Source organism: Vulpes vulpes, chromosome 9 (genome assembly GCF_048418805.1).
Source record: "Vulpes vulpes isolate BD-2025 chromosome 9, VulVul3, whole genome shotgun sequence".
Lineage (NCBI taxonomy): Eukaryota > Metazoa > Chordata > Mammalia > Carnivora > Canidae > Vulpes > Vulpes vulpes.
In genome coordinates, this window is record NC_132788.1 from 42882199 (window position 1) to 42899305 (window position 17107).

The window sequence follows — 17107 nt, forward strand, 5'->3', positions numbered from 1 at the left end:
GAAGTACACATATCCTAGTGACAAAGGCTCAGAGTTCACATTCTTAATTGACCTACTAGATTTCTATCTGGCAAGTCTCCATAAAATATCAGGCAACAGAAAGAAAATGGTCTGAATTATAGCACCACCCTTCCCTGGTTCCAAAAGTCAAAGGGAAAGAGACTTTTTTCAAAAAGGCCCTTCATTCTACACCGTATTAAGAAACATGGTCTAAAATACTAACACAATTTTCTCCAATTGTTATATAGGCTCCTTCTTGATTCCTATCGATTGAGCTCTATTTCTTCTAGCATTCTGCTTAATAATTATTCTAATTTTTTTGTTCATACATTGTTAGAATTCTGATGTAAGTAATTTAGAACAGGTTCTAGATTTGCCCAAGAACATAAGCCAGATTGCTCAAAGTTAACGTCTGGAAAAGAAAGAAAAATAATCTTATTTTGCTATTATATTAATCTAAATAACTCCAGAATTAAGTAAACAGGAAAATATCTCTTTCCCTATCTAATAAAAAAAATAAGAAATATAACTTCCAAGTAGTTCATAATGATATTTTTGATATAAAAACTAGGAGTCAATATACGAGACTTCTGAGTCCAAGAGAAATAGTTAAGAAATCAGGAGGCAAAAAACAAAGCTCAAATAGAAATTAGAGGACCTATGATTTGAAGTTAGACATTAATGATTAAGAATTTTAATGTTCAGTCTCATCAAATACATGACTGCTATTTTTCAAATCAGTAAATAGTTATTTACCTAATAAGTGCAGGAACTATGCTGGATGTTATATTGACATAAAAACGTTGCAAACACTAGTCCTACCTTCACAGAGAAACAGTATGGTGAGCTGAAGTCAGCATTAGACTTAGAATCCTAAAACCTGGGTTCCTTTTTACTCCCAGGTCCACCAGTTACTGATTATATGAGCATATCACTTAACATCTGTAAGCCTCACATTCTTCCTAAGTGGGGATAATAATTGTAAATCTATTTTTCATTGATATTAACATACGTTCAGCAAAATGTCCATATATCACACAACTCAATAAATTTTAATATTATATAACCACCAGTAGATGAAGGTAACATTTCCCAACATCCCAGAAAGTTTTTTCATGGTTCCTCTTTAGTTAGTATCAGCCAGTGAGGTAAGCACTATTCTGACCTTATTATCATAGATTAGGATTGCCTATTTCAGTTTCAGAGAAATGAATCCTACAGTACATACTTTGTGTTTGTTTCTTTTTTTCAACATTACCTATGAAATTCATCCATGTTCCTGCATGTAGCATGAGTTTATCTTTCTTCAATGTTGTGTGGTATTCTATTATGTAAATATAATTTTAACTTACTTATTCTACTATTTTTTTTTAATTTTTTATTTATTTATGATAGTCACACAGAGAGAGAGAGAGAGAGAGAGAGAGGGGCAGAGACACAGGCAGAGGGAGAAGCAGGCTCCATGCACCAGGAACCCGACGTGGGATTCGATCCAGGGTCTCCCGGATAGTGCCCTGGGCCAAAGGCAGGCGCCAAACCGTTGCGCCACCCAGGGATCCCTACTTATTCTACTATTGATGAGCATTTGAGCTGTTTTCCATTTGAGGTTATTATTTAAGCTTCCATGAATATGGGAATTATGTTCATGGTAAATATAAGCATTCATTTCTTTGGGGTATGTACCCAGGAATAGAATATTGGATCACAGGGTATATGTAAGATTAGCATTAGTAAATATAACCAATAACCAAAAGGTTTTCCAAAGTGGTGATGCCATTTTATATTCACATCAACAATGTGTAAGAATACCAGTTGATCCATCCTAGCCATTCTGGTGGGGGTGTAATGGTATCTCATTGTGGCTTTACTTTGCCTTTTCTGAAGGACTATGGATTGGGCACCTTTTCAACAATATGCTTATTGGCCACGTAAACATGATCTTGTGCAGAGTAACTATTCCAGTCTTTAGTCTACTTTTTTTTTTCGATCAGTTGTCTGACTTTTACTTGTTGACTGTCACACTTTATATATTCTAGATAGAAGTCCTTTGTCAGATATACACAATGCAAATATCTTTTAGTATATGGCTTGTCTTTTCACTCTCTTAATGGTGTGTCTTCTTACAAAGAAAAGTTCATAGTTTTAGAATTCTGATTTATCAATCTTTTGTCTCTAATACTTTAGTGTCCAGTTTAATAAAACCTTGCTACGCCTAGATCATGATAATATCTTTCCATGTTTTCTTCTGGAAGCATATTCTTACTACCTTTTACATTTTTGGTAATGATCTATTTCAATTTAATTTTTCTATAGGTAGGAAGGGTCAAGATTCCCCTCCCATAAATATTCAATTAACCCAGAAGCATTTAGTGACAAGACTCACCTTTCCCTACTGAATTGCAGTGACATCTCCTACATAAATCAAGTGACTTCACAAAAGTTAACCTTTAATGATAAGTTCCAGTTCCAAAAAGAATTTTAGAAATTTTAGTTGTTTGTGCTATCAGATTAAAAACAAATATTTTATTATGATATATTCAGGAGTCTGTTTAAAATATTAGTTTTTTCAATAACTATCTGAAATCTTAATGAATGCAAGACAATATATATGCTATATAATATGAAAGTCCACATTAAGTCTTCCCTCATTATCTAACAAATTAATCACATCCAGAAATACATTGAATACTGTAAGTCATGCTGATATGAGTTGTTTTGTATCTGCAAGGGTAATTTTTGTGCTCTTCAGAAGCTTTGATTTTTAAAATATTCAACTTATTAAAGTAAAAAATGCAAAAATTCAGTTATTCCTTAAAGCTTTTAGATTCAGCTTATAAATCTTTTCCTATGTATAAGAGTGGCAGACTTTGGAAGTCATTTTTGAGATGCTTCTGAATAAATGTTTTGTCCCACTTCCACCTGGTTAATTAAATTCTACCAAAATTTTTCACCTACATTTACAAATGTAATATACTTTATTTCCTTCTTAGTTCCTCAACTGTCTTACTCAATAAAGCATAATAATTTACATATAAATACTTTCATAAATCTAGTAAATTAGACTTACAAGCCTAAACTTCTCCTAATGTTCCCCAAAGTCCTTAACATAAATTATGTTAAAAAAAAAGACACAGATATCCCGTTATTCCTTAATACATGTTTTACGTTGGAATTGCATGCTTATCACTCTCACTAGCCATAACAAATATGCACATATTCCTTAACAGAAAAATATTATTTCTGTGGCTTTGATTCTGTGAGACATTTCTATTCTTAATTTTAAATCTTCCTGGAGTTGAAAGATGCTTAGCCACTACAGAAGACAATTATCATCCACGTTAACAAAGATAACATTTAACCAGAAATGTCAGCTAGTATAAGACTTGGAGCTATAGATATTCTCACACCAAACATTATACAAACCCAGTTTATATCATAGGGGTTTCTTTCTTAACATTTTGACATTATCCACAGATAGCCGGGATAGTAACGAAATTTTTGTCACCAATTTTGATGGGACACACTCACTAATCTTATTTAAAGCTGCTATACCAGTCATCAAAAGCTGGGGAAGAGGGGATGATTACATCACTAATTCATTAGTCTAATGGTAGAATTCCACCACTATCAGGAAGGTAATTACTCAATTGTAATTTGCTCTTCTTTATCTAAAAAGATAGATAAGCCTTGTGTTTTCCATGTAACTCTAAAGACCTTTAAACTTGAAAAACTTAAAATATTTATTTATTTACTTACTTAATTTGGCATTCTTACAAGGAGGGTATAAGGGCTACACAACTTCTACAGATATTAAAATAATATCAGTTGGACTTTAGATATCTCACAGTTCTAACTTTTAGTCAAGTTCTAAGATTGTTCTTCTTTTTAAAATGTGCAGACACAAAAAACAAATGAGATAGCCCCTGCATCCAAGCAGCTTAAAATTTAGCTAAATAGATATCCATATTTTAAGAATTATATTGGATATCCCTTTTTCCCACACATAAATCCGAAGTGTGATGTCCCTCTAATAGGACCTTAGAATGATGAAAACCTTGAAGAGACATTCTTAACTTTACCACAAACGAACCATCAGAAGTTTAAAAAAAAAAAAGATAAAACTCCCAATAACTTCTGATAATAGAATCATCAATTATAGAGTATTAAAAGATGTTTAAAATGGTTTTTAAAGGCATGAAGAATTTTAAACAAAAAAAACCACAGGTCTTAAGTAGTGTAAGTAAAAATAAATCCACACTTAGATTAAGTCATCACAAAAACTGTTTAACATAAAAGACAAAAACAAAATCAGGAGGACAATGGGAAACAAAAAACAAGTTATCTACAGTTAGAATAATGACATCATCCAGAAAACAAAAATAATACTATTACTAATGTCATCTTCAAAACACAGAGAATAAATAACTGCCAATCTGGTGTTCTATACTAAACTATCATTTAAAAGTGACAGGGAAATAATGATATTTTGAGACAAAAATTGAGGGCTTACCCTCAACTGAGATGTGTGTAAAAACTACTAAAGGATATACTTCAGCAAAGAAGAAACTGCATCTAAAAAGAGTGAAATGCAAGGAATGATGAACAAAACAATTAGTAAACACATAGATAAATCTAAGTATCTTACTCATCCATTCAACAAATATTTATTGAATGCCTACACTGTGCTGAGCACTACTCCTGGTGTTGAGGGTACAGCAGTGGAAAAGTCAAAGGACCTGATCTTATAAAGCTTCCAATATAGTAGAGATTATAAACAACAAACACAGGCTATATATCAGGTAGCAGTAAGTACTATGAAGAAAAATAGAGCAGAGTAAGAGGACAGAGTGATGACAAGTGAGGCGGTAAAATTATTTTTTAATTTCTTGAGTACAGTTGACAACATAATATTACATTAGTTTCAAGGGTACAACATAGTGATTCAACATCTATACACATTATGGGGTGCTCACAAGTATAGCTTCCATCTGTCACCATACAAAGCTGTTACAATACCATTGATTATATTCCCTATGCTTGGGGTACCTGGGTGGCTCAGTGCTTGAGCATCTGCCTTTGGCTCAGGTCATAATCCCAGGGTTCTGAGATCAAGTCCCACATCAGGCTCCCTGTGGGGAACCTGCTTCTCCCTCTGTGTCTCTGCTATCTGTATCTCTCATGAATAAGTAAAATCTTAAAAAAAATATATTCCCTAGGCTTTACATTTCATTCTCATGACTTACTCACTCTATAAATGGAAGCCTATACCTCTAACTGCCCTTCCACCATCTTGCCCATCCCCCCAGGGGATAAATATTATAAATAAGGTGGTCAGGGTAAGACCTTCTAGGTGACATCTGAACAAAGACCTAAATAAGGTGAGGACATTAGTCATCTAAATATCCAGTGGGACTGGGGTGAAGGCTAGAGGAATGGGTGATGAAAACCACAGATATTTCTTGAGCACATTCTGTGTGCCTGGCTGTTCTTTGCACTTTGCTTGTATCCAATCATACAGCTCTCAAAATAACCCCACGAGGTAACTGCAGCATTGATCCCCAATTTACAGAGGAGGAAAATGAGGGAAAGACTGAATGACTTGTCCTCACAGACACTAAGTGACAGAGTTAGGATGAACTCTCAAAGCCTCGCTAATTATCAAGTTCCTAGCATAGCAAACAACCTTCCTAAAATCTGAGCTCCTAAAGGGCAGAAATCTTCCTTCCTCCTGTTCTTTGTATCCATACTACCTAGCACACAGCGGGTGCTGGGTATGTTGAGCAGAACTGAATAAAGAGCAGAGGGATGAGGACTAGTGAACAAAAGGTGGCTATAAGAGAAAGAGAAGAGGCCACAATTAAAAAAGAAAAAAGGAAGAAGAAAAGGAGAATACTGTAATGTCACAGAAGCCCTAAAGAAGAAAGTTTCAAGAAAGAAAGATGGTAAACATTATCAAATATTATAAAAGTTAAATACAGTGAGTCTTGAGAATATGCATTCCATTATTCAAGCAAGAAGTGATCTTCAAGAATTCAGTCCCAATACCGCAATGATGGAGATCCAAGATTTCCAGTTATCAGGAAAGCACAGCCGTGAAAGGCATTACAGGTACACTACACATGACAGCAGTTTGCCAAAGGAGCAAAGAGGGGGACTGACAGTAGCTCAAATGCAGCAAGGCAAAGATTCTTTTCCAATAAAAATTTAAAAGTAATGTGTTAGGAGTTTGTTCTGACTTACCACTATCTTGTTCCCATTCCTTAGTTTATCTCTAATGAATTAAAATTTCTATCTTTCAGTTGTCTTTTCTGTAACATAAAAAAAGGTAGAAATACCAAGTTTTTAGGCACTTATTGAATAAATATCTAGAATTCCAAAATAAAGATTTCAAATGAGTTCCACAAAATAAAACAAATGCTCCTGAGAAAAAACTTACACAAAAATAAAATAATATAGCCAAATGAAATGACTCTCCACTCTTAGGATGCTTTTGATGAGAATTTAGACCCTGGAAAACATCTGCTCCTTCTGTCTTCACTCTCAGATGATCTTGCTTGCTTTTTATCCCTCATTGAAATAACCAGAAAAGAACTTCCCCAAATTCTACATCCATGCTCCTGTAACTACAGGCCTTCCCTTCAGTTACTCTGACTCAGTTGCACTTGTACACTAGATCCCATCTCCCCTTGTCCACCCCATTACCCTGCCCCTGATTTAGTTCCCTCCATTCCTGGTATCACCGGTCTCCCCCTCCCCTACAGCTTTCTCACCAGCCTACAAACATCTTGCTAGTCCCCTCCTCTCTTAAACAACAAATCCTGACTCTGTATCTTCCCCCAACTACCACTTAATTTCTCTGCTCCCCTCATCAGCAAGATTCAGTGAAGAATTATATATACTACTCATTGGGGATCCCTGGGTGGCGCAGCAGTTTGGCGCCTGCCTTTGGCCCAGGGCGCGATCCTGGAGACCCGGGATCGAATCCCACATCGGGCTCCCAGCGCATGGAGCCTGCTTCTCCCTCTGCCTGTGTCTCTGCCTCTCTCTCTCTCTCTCTGTGTGACTATCATAAATAAATAAAAATTAAAAAAAAAAATTTATATACTACTCATTGTTTTCCATTCTTCTCTGCCCATTCTCTGAACCAACTCCATTATTTGCTACCATTCCACAAAAACTATTCATCAATGAGCTCCATGCTGCTAAATCCAGTAAAATTTTCAATTCCTTACCTTACTTTACCTACATGCAGAATTAGATGAAGTTATTTAACAGAATCATTAAACCTCAATTTCTTCTTGAAAGATGATAATAAAAGGATCTATTTTAGAAGATGATTGTGAGAATTAAGAAATAAAGCATGTAAAGAGTTTGTTAGCACAGTACCTGATTCACAATTAGGAATTCCACAAATGTCAGTTACTGTGGTTAATCAACACTGCTAGCTGCATTCTACCCACAGTCTAAAAATAAGTCCACTCCGTCCTCCAGAAATATAATTTGGGAAGAGAATAGGACTCTAGAATGTTTTTTTAAAATGAGTATAATCTCAACCTGCAAATCATTAGACAAATAATCTATTCCACATATGACACATGACATTAAATTTTCCTTCTTAAAATTTCTCACCTGATGATTCATAAATAACTAAACACTAATCCCATCTCTCTTAAGTTCTGCTTCTCATTTCCAACTCCTATTAAACAGCATGATCTAAAAATTTCATCACCTACTCCAATTTTTCTCTCAATTCTCTGTATTTCATTAATCATCAAATCCTGTCCATTCTACTTCACTAATGGCTCTCACACTCACTTTACAAGACCATATGCTTAAAAAGGCAAGGACTGTGTCTGTTTCTGAATCCCCCCATATCCCCAGCATAGTACCAGCATGTGACACAGTACTTGGCATGTAATAGGTGCCAGCATCTTAGCTCAAGCTTTCCAGGATGCCTGGGTTATTTTCTCTTATTGGTTTCTGGAGGCCAAGATCTGTGGAGGTGTCCCTCAGCTTTATACTTTCCACAAGGCCAAAGATCATGCCTAGCATATGACAAATGTTCATAAAATAAATGTTGGATATATCGATGATATAGTATGTTTCTTCCTAGGACTTCAAAATGATTTTACAAAACAATCTCATCATAATATACATTTTACGAGGAAACAATGAGGCAAGGAGAAGGGAACTTAACTTGGAGGACTACTCAATTAGTGGTGGAACTGTTAAAAACAAAAACACACACACAAAACTTGCTCTCCTGCCTCATAATCCCAGAAAAATAACTGAACGAGAGTCTGGATGAAATGCCTGTAAAGATGAGATAATAGTCTATGCTCTATGGGTACTCAACATTGCCTTTACTTGATCTTTTCCCACTGCAAATTGAGATTTAAAACACTGGCAGTAACTTAATCTATTTGGGTACCCAAAGAAACAAAGCAACAACTTTATACCAAGTCAGTAAGAATTTCCTCAAAGAGGAATAACACAAACTGGATAAAAAACAATCTTACTATTTCTATGTACACAGAAACATATTGTGTCATTTTCTTTGGTTCCAGATGAAACAACATTGGAAGGCCTATTAGAGTTCTATTTTACCTATACAGAATAAACCAATGATTAATTTCAGGCTTGTGGATCCTATTCTTACTGCCATCTCTCCCAAAAGCTGTAACTTAAAAAGCCCTAAAACATTCAATAGTTTACTGAACGTATGCTATACAAAATATTGCTCCAATGCAGAAAATCTGTTCCATTGCTTCAGATCTCACCTGGAGAGACCATTTTCAAATAGTCTCATTAAAGAGAATGCATTTAATAAACTTACATGGAAATTCTTGTAAGTAATTTAATTAATACAAAAATACCCTTTAACTTATGACACTAAGAATGATCGGGAGGCTTCATCTCTCTGGAGTTTAGTTCTAATATTGCCACTCTCCCCCATCATAAACTGTTTGTAGCTCAATTTCCCCACGTTTAAGGCAATGAATTTAACTCATTTTCAAAGATTGTTTTGATTTTTCCAAGCAGCTGCTGGTGATTTAAAACAAGATCCTGATTAAATTCAGCAGACACATGACTTTTAAGGTGTAACTTGAACAATGTGGCAAACCAGAGCTGGAAACCACAAGATACAGATTACCTTGGTGTGCAGAAACATGGATAGAGAAGTTTTATGCTAAAATTCCATTAAGTAAAAAGGACAGACCCACAAGCAGGGTTACCAGATTAGTAACTAATGCCAAATACATCAGATGCATCCCAGAAACACTTTATAAAAAACAAGGTAAATTATATTTTCCTACTGACTCATATTGTAATTTCAGTGTGGTATTCCCACAGAAAAAAAATTAACTATATGTAAAATACCAATATTTATTTCATTAAGTATTTTCAGCTTCTTTATTCTCTTACAACCTCTAATAAGAATTTAATCAAATAGATAATAGATCTATATATGCATTAGGATATATAGATGTATATTAAAGCCTACAGATACCACTGAATATCTGTAAAAAAAAAAAAAAAAACACAATAAAGTGGATATAAATAAGTTGAGAAGATTTGAGTTCAAATCCTGTTCTGGCACTCACTTATTCAGATGACTTTGAGAAAGTAACAAACTCTGTGAGCTTCAATTTCCTCAGCTGTAAATAGGGTTCATAATAAGAAGTTAGCAATAGTAATATGGGCAAACAATAATAGTAGCTATTTCATGGGATTATTGGAGGTTTAAATAAGATAATGCTTATAAAACATATAGTAAGTGACCAATAATTAGTCGTCATCCCTTCTTTAATAATGATCACAAACTTCACAAGACTTGGACATAAAAAAATGATTATCTTCTCTGCCAGTTATTCAAAATATTTCAGAAAACAAAGGATTTATGTAGAATGATCATTCTCTTTTTATCTGAAAAAAAAATGGTATTACTTTATTCCAGAGTTGACCATTCATTTTAATAATTGATTTAATTTAATATTATTAAATTTAATAATTTAATTTAATAATTGATTTTAATAATTGATTACTGTCTTAGACATTACACTCTTCCAATTAATTCCATGAGGTAGAAATTCCCATCTTACAGATAACGAAACTAACATTTGGAGAGATTAAATAACTCACTCAAGGTCTGAAAGCAAGTAAGTTGCAAGAAAAGAATTCAAATTCAGATCTCATGGACTTAAGTCAAGTGTCTTCCCATTACCACAAGACTATCTAAGGAATATAATAACCATTACTCACTATCTCTAGACAGAAATTTCATTACATTTTGTTTTATGTGATCTGTAGAAGAAACCAAATTGTAAAAGGAGAAAAACATAGAACTCTAACCTCCCAGGGTACCTGGGTGGCCCAGTTGGTTAAGTGTCTACCTTCAGCTCAGGTCATGATCCCAGGGTCCTTGGATAGAGCCCTGCGGCAGTCTCCCTGTTCAGTGGGGAGTCTGTTTCTACCCTCCCCCCGCCTCCCTTTCATACTCTCTCAAATAAATAAATAAAATCTTTAAAAATAAATAAATAAATAAAAACTCTAACCTCTCAAAACTTTCAAATCTAAACTTATAAACTTAATATTATTTATTATTAGCCCATGAATACTCAAATATTATACAGAATTCCTTCACTAGTAGAATCTTGTGAAGTTGTTGGTATTTTTCTATTGTTGGTGATGACACACATGGGAATAAGAATCTTTTTCTCCCCCCAGACAGTATAGAGTCATGGATTTGCTTTTTATTCTGATCCATACAGGAAAAAACACATTATCTACAATGGCTACATATAGGGAAAAATTCTTTTAATATGTTGAAAGGAGGTTCAGAGAAATACATTCTGGTCCATTCATCTGTCACTTTCATTAAAAGTAAGGATTAAAACACAAGCATAAAAATAAGATCTGCATTATGGGGAGTTAAGGGAGGACAAATAAAAGGAAATAATGAGCTAATACTTCTCTAATAGGTTTTCAGGTAAGTGTTCATCAATGGGCAAATGCCAGCCACACTTTTTTATTCGTTTGAGCCACAAATATTAGAGTTAATATCTGTAGCCAATGCTACATCATGGTGCTCTAGCAATTCAAAACAGGTATTCTCTATACTGTAAATTATTCCCAGGACTAAGTGACTTCACTGGCAAATTCTACCAAACATTTAAAGTACAGTTAACATGAATCTTCATACTCTTTCAAAAAATCAAAAAGAGGGGACACTTCCAAATTCATTCTATAAGGGAGCATTACTCTGATATTAAAGCCTGATAAGAATACTACAAGAAAACTATAGACCAATATCCCTAAGGAATACAAAAATTCTTTTTTTAATATTTTATTTATTTATTTAACAGATAGAGCACACATACAAGCAGAGAAAGGAGCAGGCAAAGGGAGAGTGAGAAGCAGACTCCCCACTGAGCAAGGAGCCTGATGTGGGGCTTGATCCCAGGACCCTGGGATCATGACCTAAGTGGAAGGCAGACACTTAACCCACTGAGCCACCCAGGTACCCCAGAAATACAAAAAGTCTTAATAAAGTATTAGCAAAATATTCCATTGAATATGAATTCAACAATATACTGAGAAGATTATACACCATGACCAAACAGGATTTATACCTGGGACATCAGAATGGTTCAACATACACAAATCAACAAATGTGACACAATGCATTAACAGAATGAAAAATAAAAATCATACGAACATCTCAATGGATGCAAAAAACAAAAAAAGGCACTTGACAAAATATGACAGTCTTTCATGATTTAAAAAACAAAATTTCCACAAATTGGGTATAGAAGGAACATACCTCAACATAATAAAGGCCATATATAATTAAGCGCACAACTAACATCATACTTCAAAGTGAAAATGGAAAGCTTCCGCTTTAAGATCAGGAATAAGACAAGGGTGCCCACTGTCTTTATTCTTACTCAGTACTAGAAGTACTACCTAGCACAATTAGGCAAAACCAAAAAATAAAAGGCATTGAAATCAGAAATGAAGATGCAAAAGTTGTCATTATTTGCAGATGATATGATCTTATACATAAAAAGCCCTAGAGACTCAACCAAAAGTCTCTTAGAACTAATCAACAAACTCAGTAAAATTGCAGGATATAAAATCAACTTACAGAAATCAGTTGAGTTTCTATACACTAACAAGGAAATATCTGAAAGAAAGACAACAATCCCATTTACAATAGCATCAAAAACAATGAAATATGTAGGAAAACATTTAACTAAAGAAGTGAAAGATCTGCACAATGAAAACTACAAAACTTTAATGAGAGAAATTGGAGAGAACATAGATGCAAAGATATCCCAAGTTCATGGATCAGAAGATTAATATTGTTGAAATGTCTATACTACCCAAAGCCATCTAAACATTCAACCTAACTATCCCTATCAAAATTCCAACTGCATTCTTCACAGAAATAGAAAAAAAAAAAAAACTCTAAAATTTGTATGGAACTACAAAAAAATACCAAATAGCCAAAGCAATCATAAGAACACAGCCAGAGGCATCACACTTCCTGATTTCAATCTATAATACAAAGCTTTAGTAATTAAAACAGTACAGTACTGGCATAAAAATACACATGGACACCAATGGAACAAAACAGAGAGTGCAGAAATAAACCCCTGCATTTATGGTCAACTGATATTTGACAAGAGAGCCAAGAATACTCAGGGGGCAAAGATTAATCTTTTCAACAAAGAGCGTTTAGAAAATTGGATAACCACAAACAGAAAAATAAAATTGGGCCCCTATCTTAACACCAGTCACAAAAATGAACTGGATTTGATTTAAAAGACTTAAACATAAGGCCTGATATCATAAGACTTCTAGAAAAACATAGTTCTGAAGAAACACCTTGACATTCGTGTTGGCAATGATATGTTGGATATGACATCAAAAGCACAAGCAACAAAAGCAAATATCAAACGAGTCTACATCAAAACAAAAAGCTTCTGCATAGCAAAAAAACAATCAAAAATGAAAAGACAACCTCCTGAATGGGAAAAAATATTTGCAAACCATATATTAGATAAGGGGTTAATATCCAAAATATATAAAGAATTCATACAACTCAACAACAACAACAAAATCTAATTTAAAAATGTGCAGAGGAACCAAATGATAATTTTCTAAAAGAAACATCTAGAGTTGCCTGGGTAGTTCAGTGGTTGAGTGCCTGCCTTTGGCTCAGGGCATGATCCCAGAGTCCTGAGATCGAGTCCTGCATCAAGCTCCCTGCATGGAGCCTGCTTCTCCTTTCTCTGCCTGTGTCTCTGCCTCTGTGTGTGTGTGTGTGTGTGTGTGTGTGTGTGTGTGACATGAATAAATAAATAAAATATTTTTAAAGAAAGAAAGAAAGAAAGATCCAAAATGGCCCCCAGGTACAGAAAAAAAAACTCTCAACATTACTAATCATCAGGAAAATTCAAATCAAAACCACTATTAGATTGCACCTCACACCTGTTGAATGGCTATCATCAAGAAGATGAGGAAAGTGTTGGCAAGAATATAGAAAGAAAAAAAAAAGAATATAGAAATAAGAGAGGCCTGTTCACTGTTAATGGGAATGCAAATTGGTTCAGACACTATGGAAAACAGTATGGAGGTTCCCCAAAAAATTAAAAATAGGGATGCCTGAGTGGCTCAGTAGTTAAGCACCTGCCTTCGTTCAGGGCATGATCCCAGAGTCCTGGGATCAAGTCCTGCATTGGGCTCCCTGTAGGGAGCCTGCTTCTCCCTCTGCATATGTCTCTGCCTCTCTCTGTATCTCATGAATAAGTAAATACAATCTTTTTTAAAAAATTGGGATGCCTGGGTGGCTCAGCGGTTGGGCACCTGTCTTTGGCTCAAGTTGTGATCCCAAGATCCAGGATCGAGTCCCGCATCGGGCTCCCTGCAAGGAGCCTGTTTCTCCCTCTGCCTATGTCCCTGCCTCTCTCTCTCTCTGTGTCTCTCATGAATAAATAAATTGTAAAATAAATCTTTTTTAAAAAAATTAAAAACAGAACTACCAAATGATCTATCGATTCCCCTGCTAGGTATATACCCAAAGGAAATGAAAAACATGATATGGAAGAGATGCATGCACTCCCATGTTCACTGCAGCATTATGTGCAAAGCCAAGATATGGAAACAATCTAAATATCTGTCAATAGATGAATGAATAAAGAGGTGAAATATATGTATATGAAATATATATATATATTCATACACACACACACACATATATAATGGAATATTGTTCAGCCATAAAAAAGAAGGAAATCCTGCCATCTGCAACAAGGATGGACTTTCAGGGCATTATGCTAAGTCACACAGAAGAAGACAAATCCTATATGATCTCATTAATATGTGAAATCTAAAAAAAAACCAAAATTGTAACAATAGAGAGTTAAATACCAGGGGCTGAGAAGAATTGGGAAGATGTTTAAGGGTATAAAGTTGCAGCTAGTAGATAATTAAATCCTGGAAATCTAATGCACAGCATAAAGATAATATACAACAATACTGTATTATAACTTTCAAAGGTACTAAGAAACTAGATCTTAATTGTTCCCACCAAAAAGAAGAAAAGAATGAATGAATGAAAGAAAGAAAGAAAGAAAGAAAGAAAGAAAGGAATAATTACATGACATGATGGAGGTGTTAACTAATGCTACCATGGTAATCAAACTGTCACAAATCTATATATAGATTATCTCAAATCAATACATTGCACACCTTAACTGACATAATGTTATATGTCAACTATATCTAAATGAAGTTATTGTCAGCTTTTAGCTATAAACTAGACGTATATTTCTGAATTAATGACTTTCAGGAAAAAACTAAGGTACATACACAAAATTTTCAAGTTCTGATAAATCAAAATGCCATTATTTCTTTTTCTTAGTATTTAGTGTGAAACTTCCATGGTAACAACTCTATGACTCCTGAAATGTTGCCTTTTGAGAAGATAATGGTTACCTTAACGCAAATCACCTGAAAGTGGTTATATCTGCGAAAAGAGCTATATTGTTGTAGACCTCAGAAAAGAATCATCTAGGGGGGATCCCTGGGTGGCGCAGCGGTTTGGCGCCTGCCTTTGGCCCGGGGCGCGATCCTGGAGACCCGGGATCGAATCCCACATCGGGCTCCCGGTGCATGGAGCCTGCTTCTCCCTCTGCCTGTGTCTCTGCCTCTCTCTCTCTCTCTCTGTGACTATCATAATTAAATAAAAAAAAAAAAAAAAATTAAAAAAAAAAAAAAAGAAAAGAATCATCTAGTGTTTTTATAATAGGAATCATAAAATTATCTGTAACTCAGTGGAAAAAACCCTGAAGGAATAAATTAACCACTTTTCACAGTTCTTTAAATGCTCTTAGAAAATTTCAAGAGATCAACAAGTTAAACACATGATCACAGCTATTGACTAAAGGCAAAATTATTTACTATGATGCAACACTCTGGCCACAATACCACTTCACAATCAAGGGGACTGAAAGCCAGAGAGGCCTCAACTCAGATCCTGGTTCAACTAGCCTAACTTCTAGGTCAGGATCGCTCAGGCCTCAGTTTCCTCCCTTATAAAAGTAATGGAATTATTCATTCAACGTAGGTTGAATGCCTACTATGTGCCAAACACTGTATTAGCAGTAAAATTTTGTTATTTGTAATGTGTTTTGAGAAAATAAAAACATGGCCCCTGACCTAGCAAAATTCCTCATTTTGTGAAGAAACGCAACAAGGTAACTGCTATGAACAAACTGCTGTGTTTGGGCACACTGAGAAAGGCTGCAGAGAGAAAATACAGTTGAGCTGAGAGTCCAAAAATGAACATGAGTTGCTCAGATGGGAATGATGGGAATCCTGAGGAAAGAACAGATCATGCAAAGACAAAAAGACAAGAAAGAACAAGAGACAAGTTTAATGTAGGTGATGCATAGGCTGCACATCAGAGAGATAAACTTAGAGCTTTATATGCCACATTAGGGAATCCGACCTTTAACTTTTGGAATAAGGTTCCTTCTACAGTATGACTGTAGAATACAAAATGCTAAGGTTCCTTCTACAGTATGACTCTGGAAAGTGGTTGTAAGCCCAACTAGATGAATCCAATTTCTCCACCATTTCATCTAAAGTTAAAATCTTTTAAAGCAGAAAGTTTTAAAGCAAAAAAGCCATACAAGTTTTGACGCTGATAGAAAATCTTAAAGACCTCACTTAACTGATAAATTTTAGGACTAGCAGATTTCTATTGCTATGATTTATAGTAACATTCTAAAAGATATATGACAAATGATTTACTTCTATATCAAACTAAACTCTGTAAACCTGTAGGTGTGAAAACTGTAAACAAGTATTAAATTTATATACTCCCTCAAATTTTTCATACTTCATTCAAATAGAGCTTCACTCTCTTCACTCTGAATATCAATTAACTATAAAAGTACCTAAAGAGAATATAAAGTCCCATTTACCTGTGTTCTGCAGGTACAGGGGGTGGCCAAACAGCAGGATCTCTAAATGGTTCATCTTGACAGGACACAGGGAAATCTGGGGGCTTGTCCATTTTAAAACTCTCCAAAGTGCTAACAATATTTTTAACTTGTTCATATTCTTCCAATAATTCCTGCCGAACCTTAAAAGAAAATAACCTTATGCTGGAAACTGTTTAAAGTTTATACGAATGGCAAATAACAAATTGGTATATAAAGCAAGTTTTCTAGCAGTGCCTGCGTGGCGCCATAGGCTGAGCATCCCATTCGTGGTTTCAGCTCAGGTCCTGATCTCAGGGCCATAAGCAGGAGCCCTATGTCGGGCTTGTGGTCAATAGGGAGTCTGCTTGAGATTCTCTCTCTCCCTCTCCCTCTGCCTCTGCCCACCTGGCTTGTGCTAAGTCTTAAATTAAAAATAATAATAATAATAATAATAATAATAATAATGTACATTTTCTCAAAGTATGCAAAGTGAGTCATTAAAACATTAAAAGACAAAGTACTGGGGCAGCCCAGGTGGCTCAGCGGTTTAGCACAGCCTTCAGCCCAGGGCTTGATCCTGGAAACCTAGGATCGAGTCCCGTGTCAGGCTC

The 17107-nt window shown here is 35.0% G+C and overlaps 1 protein-coding gene across 13 annotated transcripts in view; it reads right to left on the reverse strand.

Annotated features, from left to right (window-relative positions):
* The window catches only part of KATNAL1 (katanin catalytic subunit A1 like 1), a 114547-nt gene that overhangs the window by 73757 nt on the left and 23683 nt on the right, over nucleotides 1-17107 (reverse strand). For all 13 annotated transcript variants that reach the window (XM_072719916.1, XM_025996737.2, XM_025996736.2 and 10 more), the window contains one exon: nucleotides 16497-16657. In XM_072719916.1, coding sequence (XP_072576017.1) covers nucleotides 16497-16657 — 161 coding nt within the window. The remainder of the gene's footprint in view (nucleotides 1-16496; nucleotides 16658-17107) is intronic.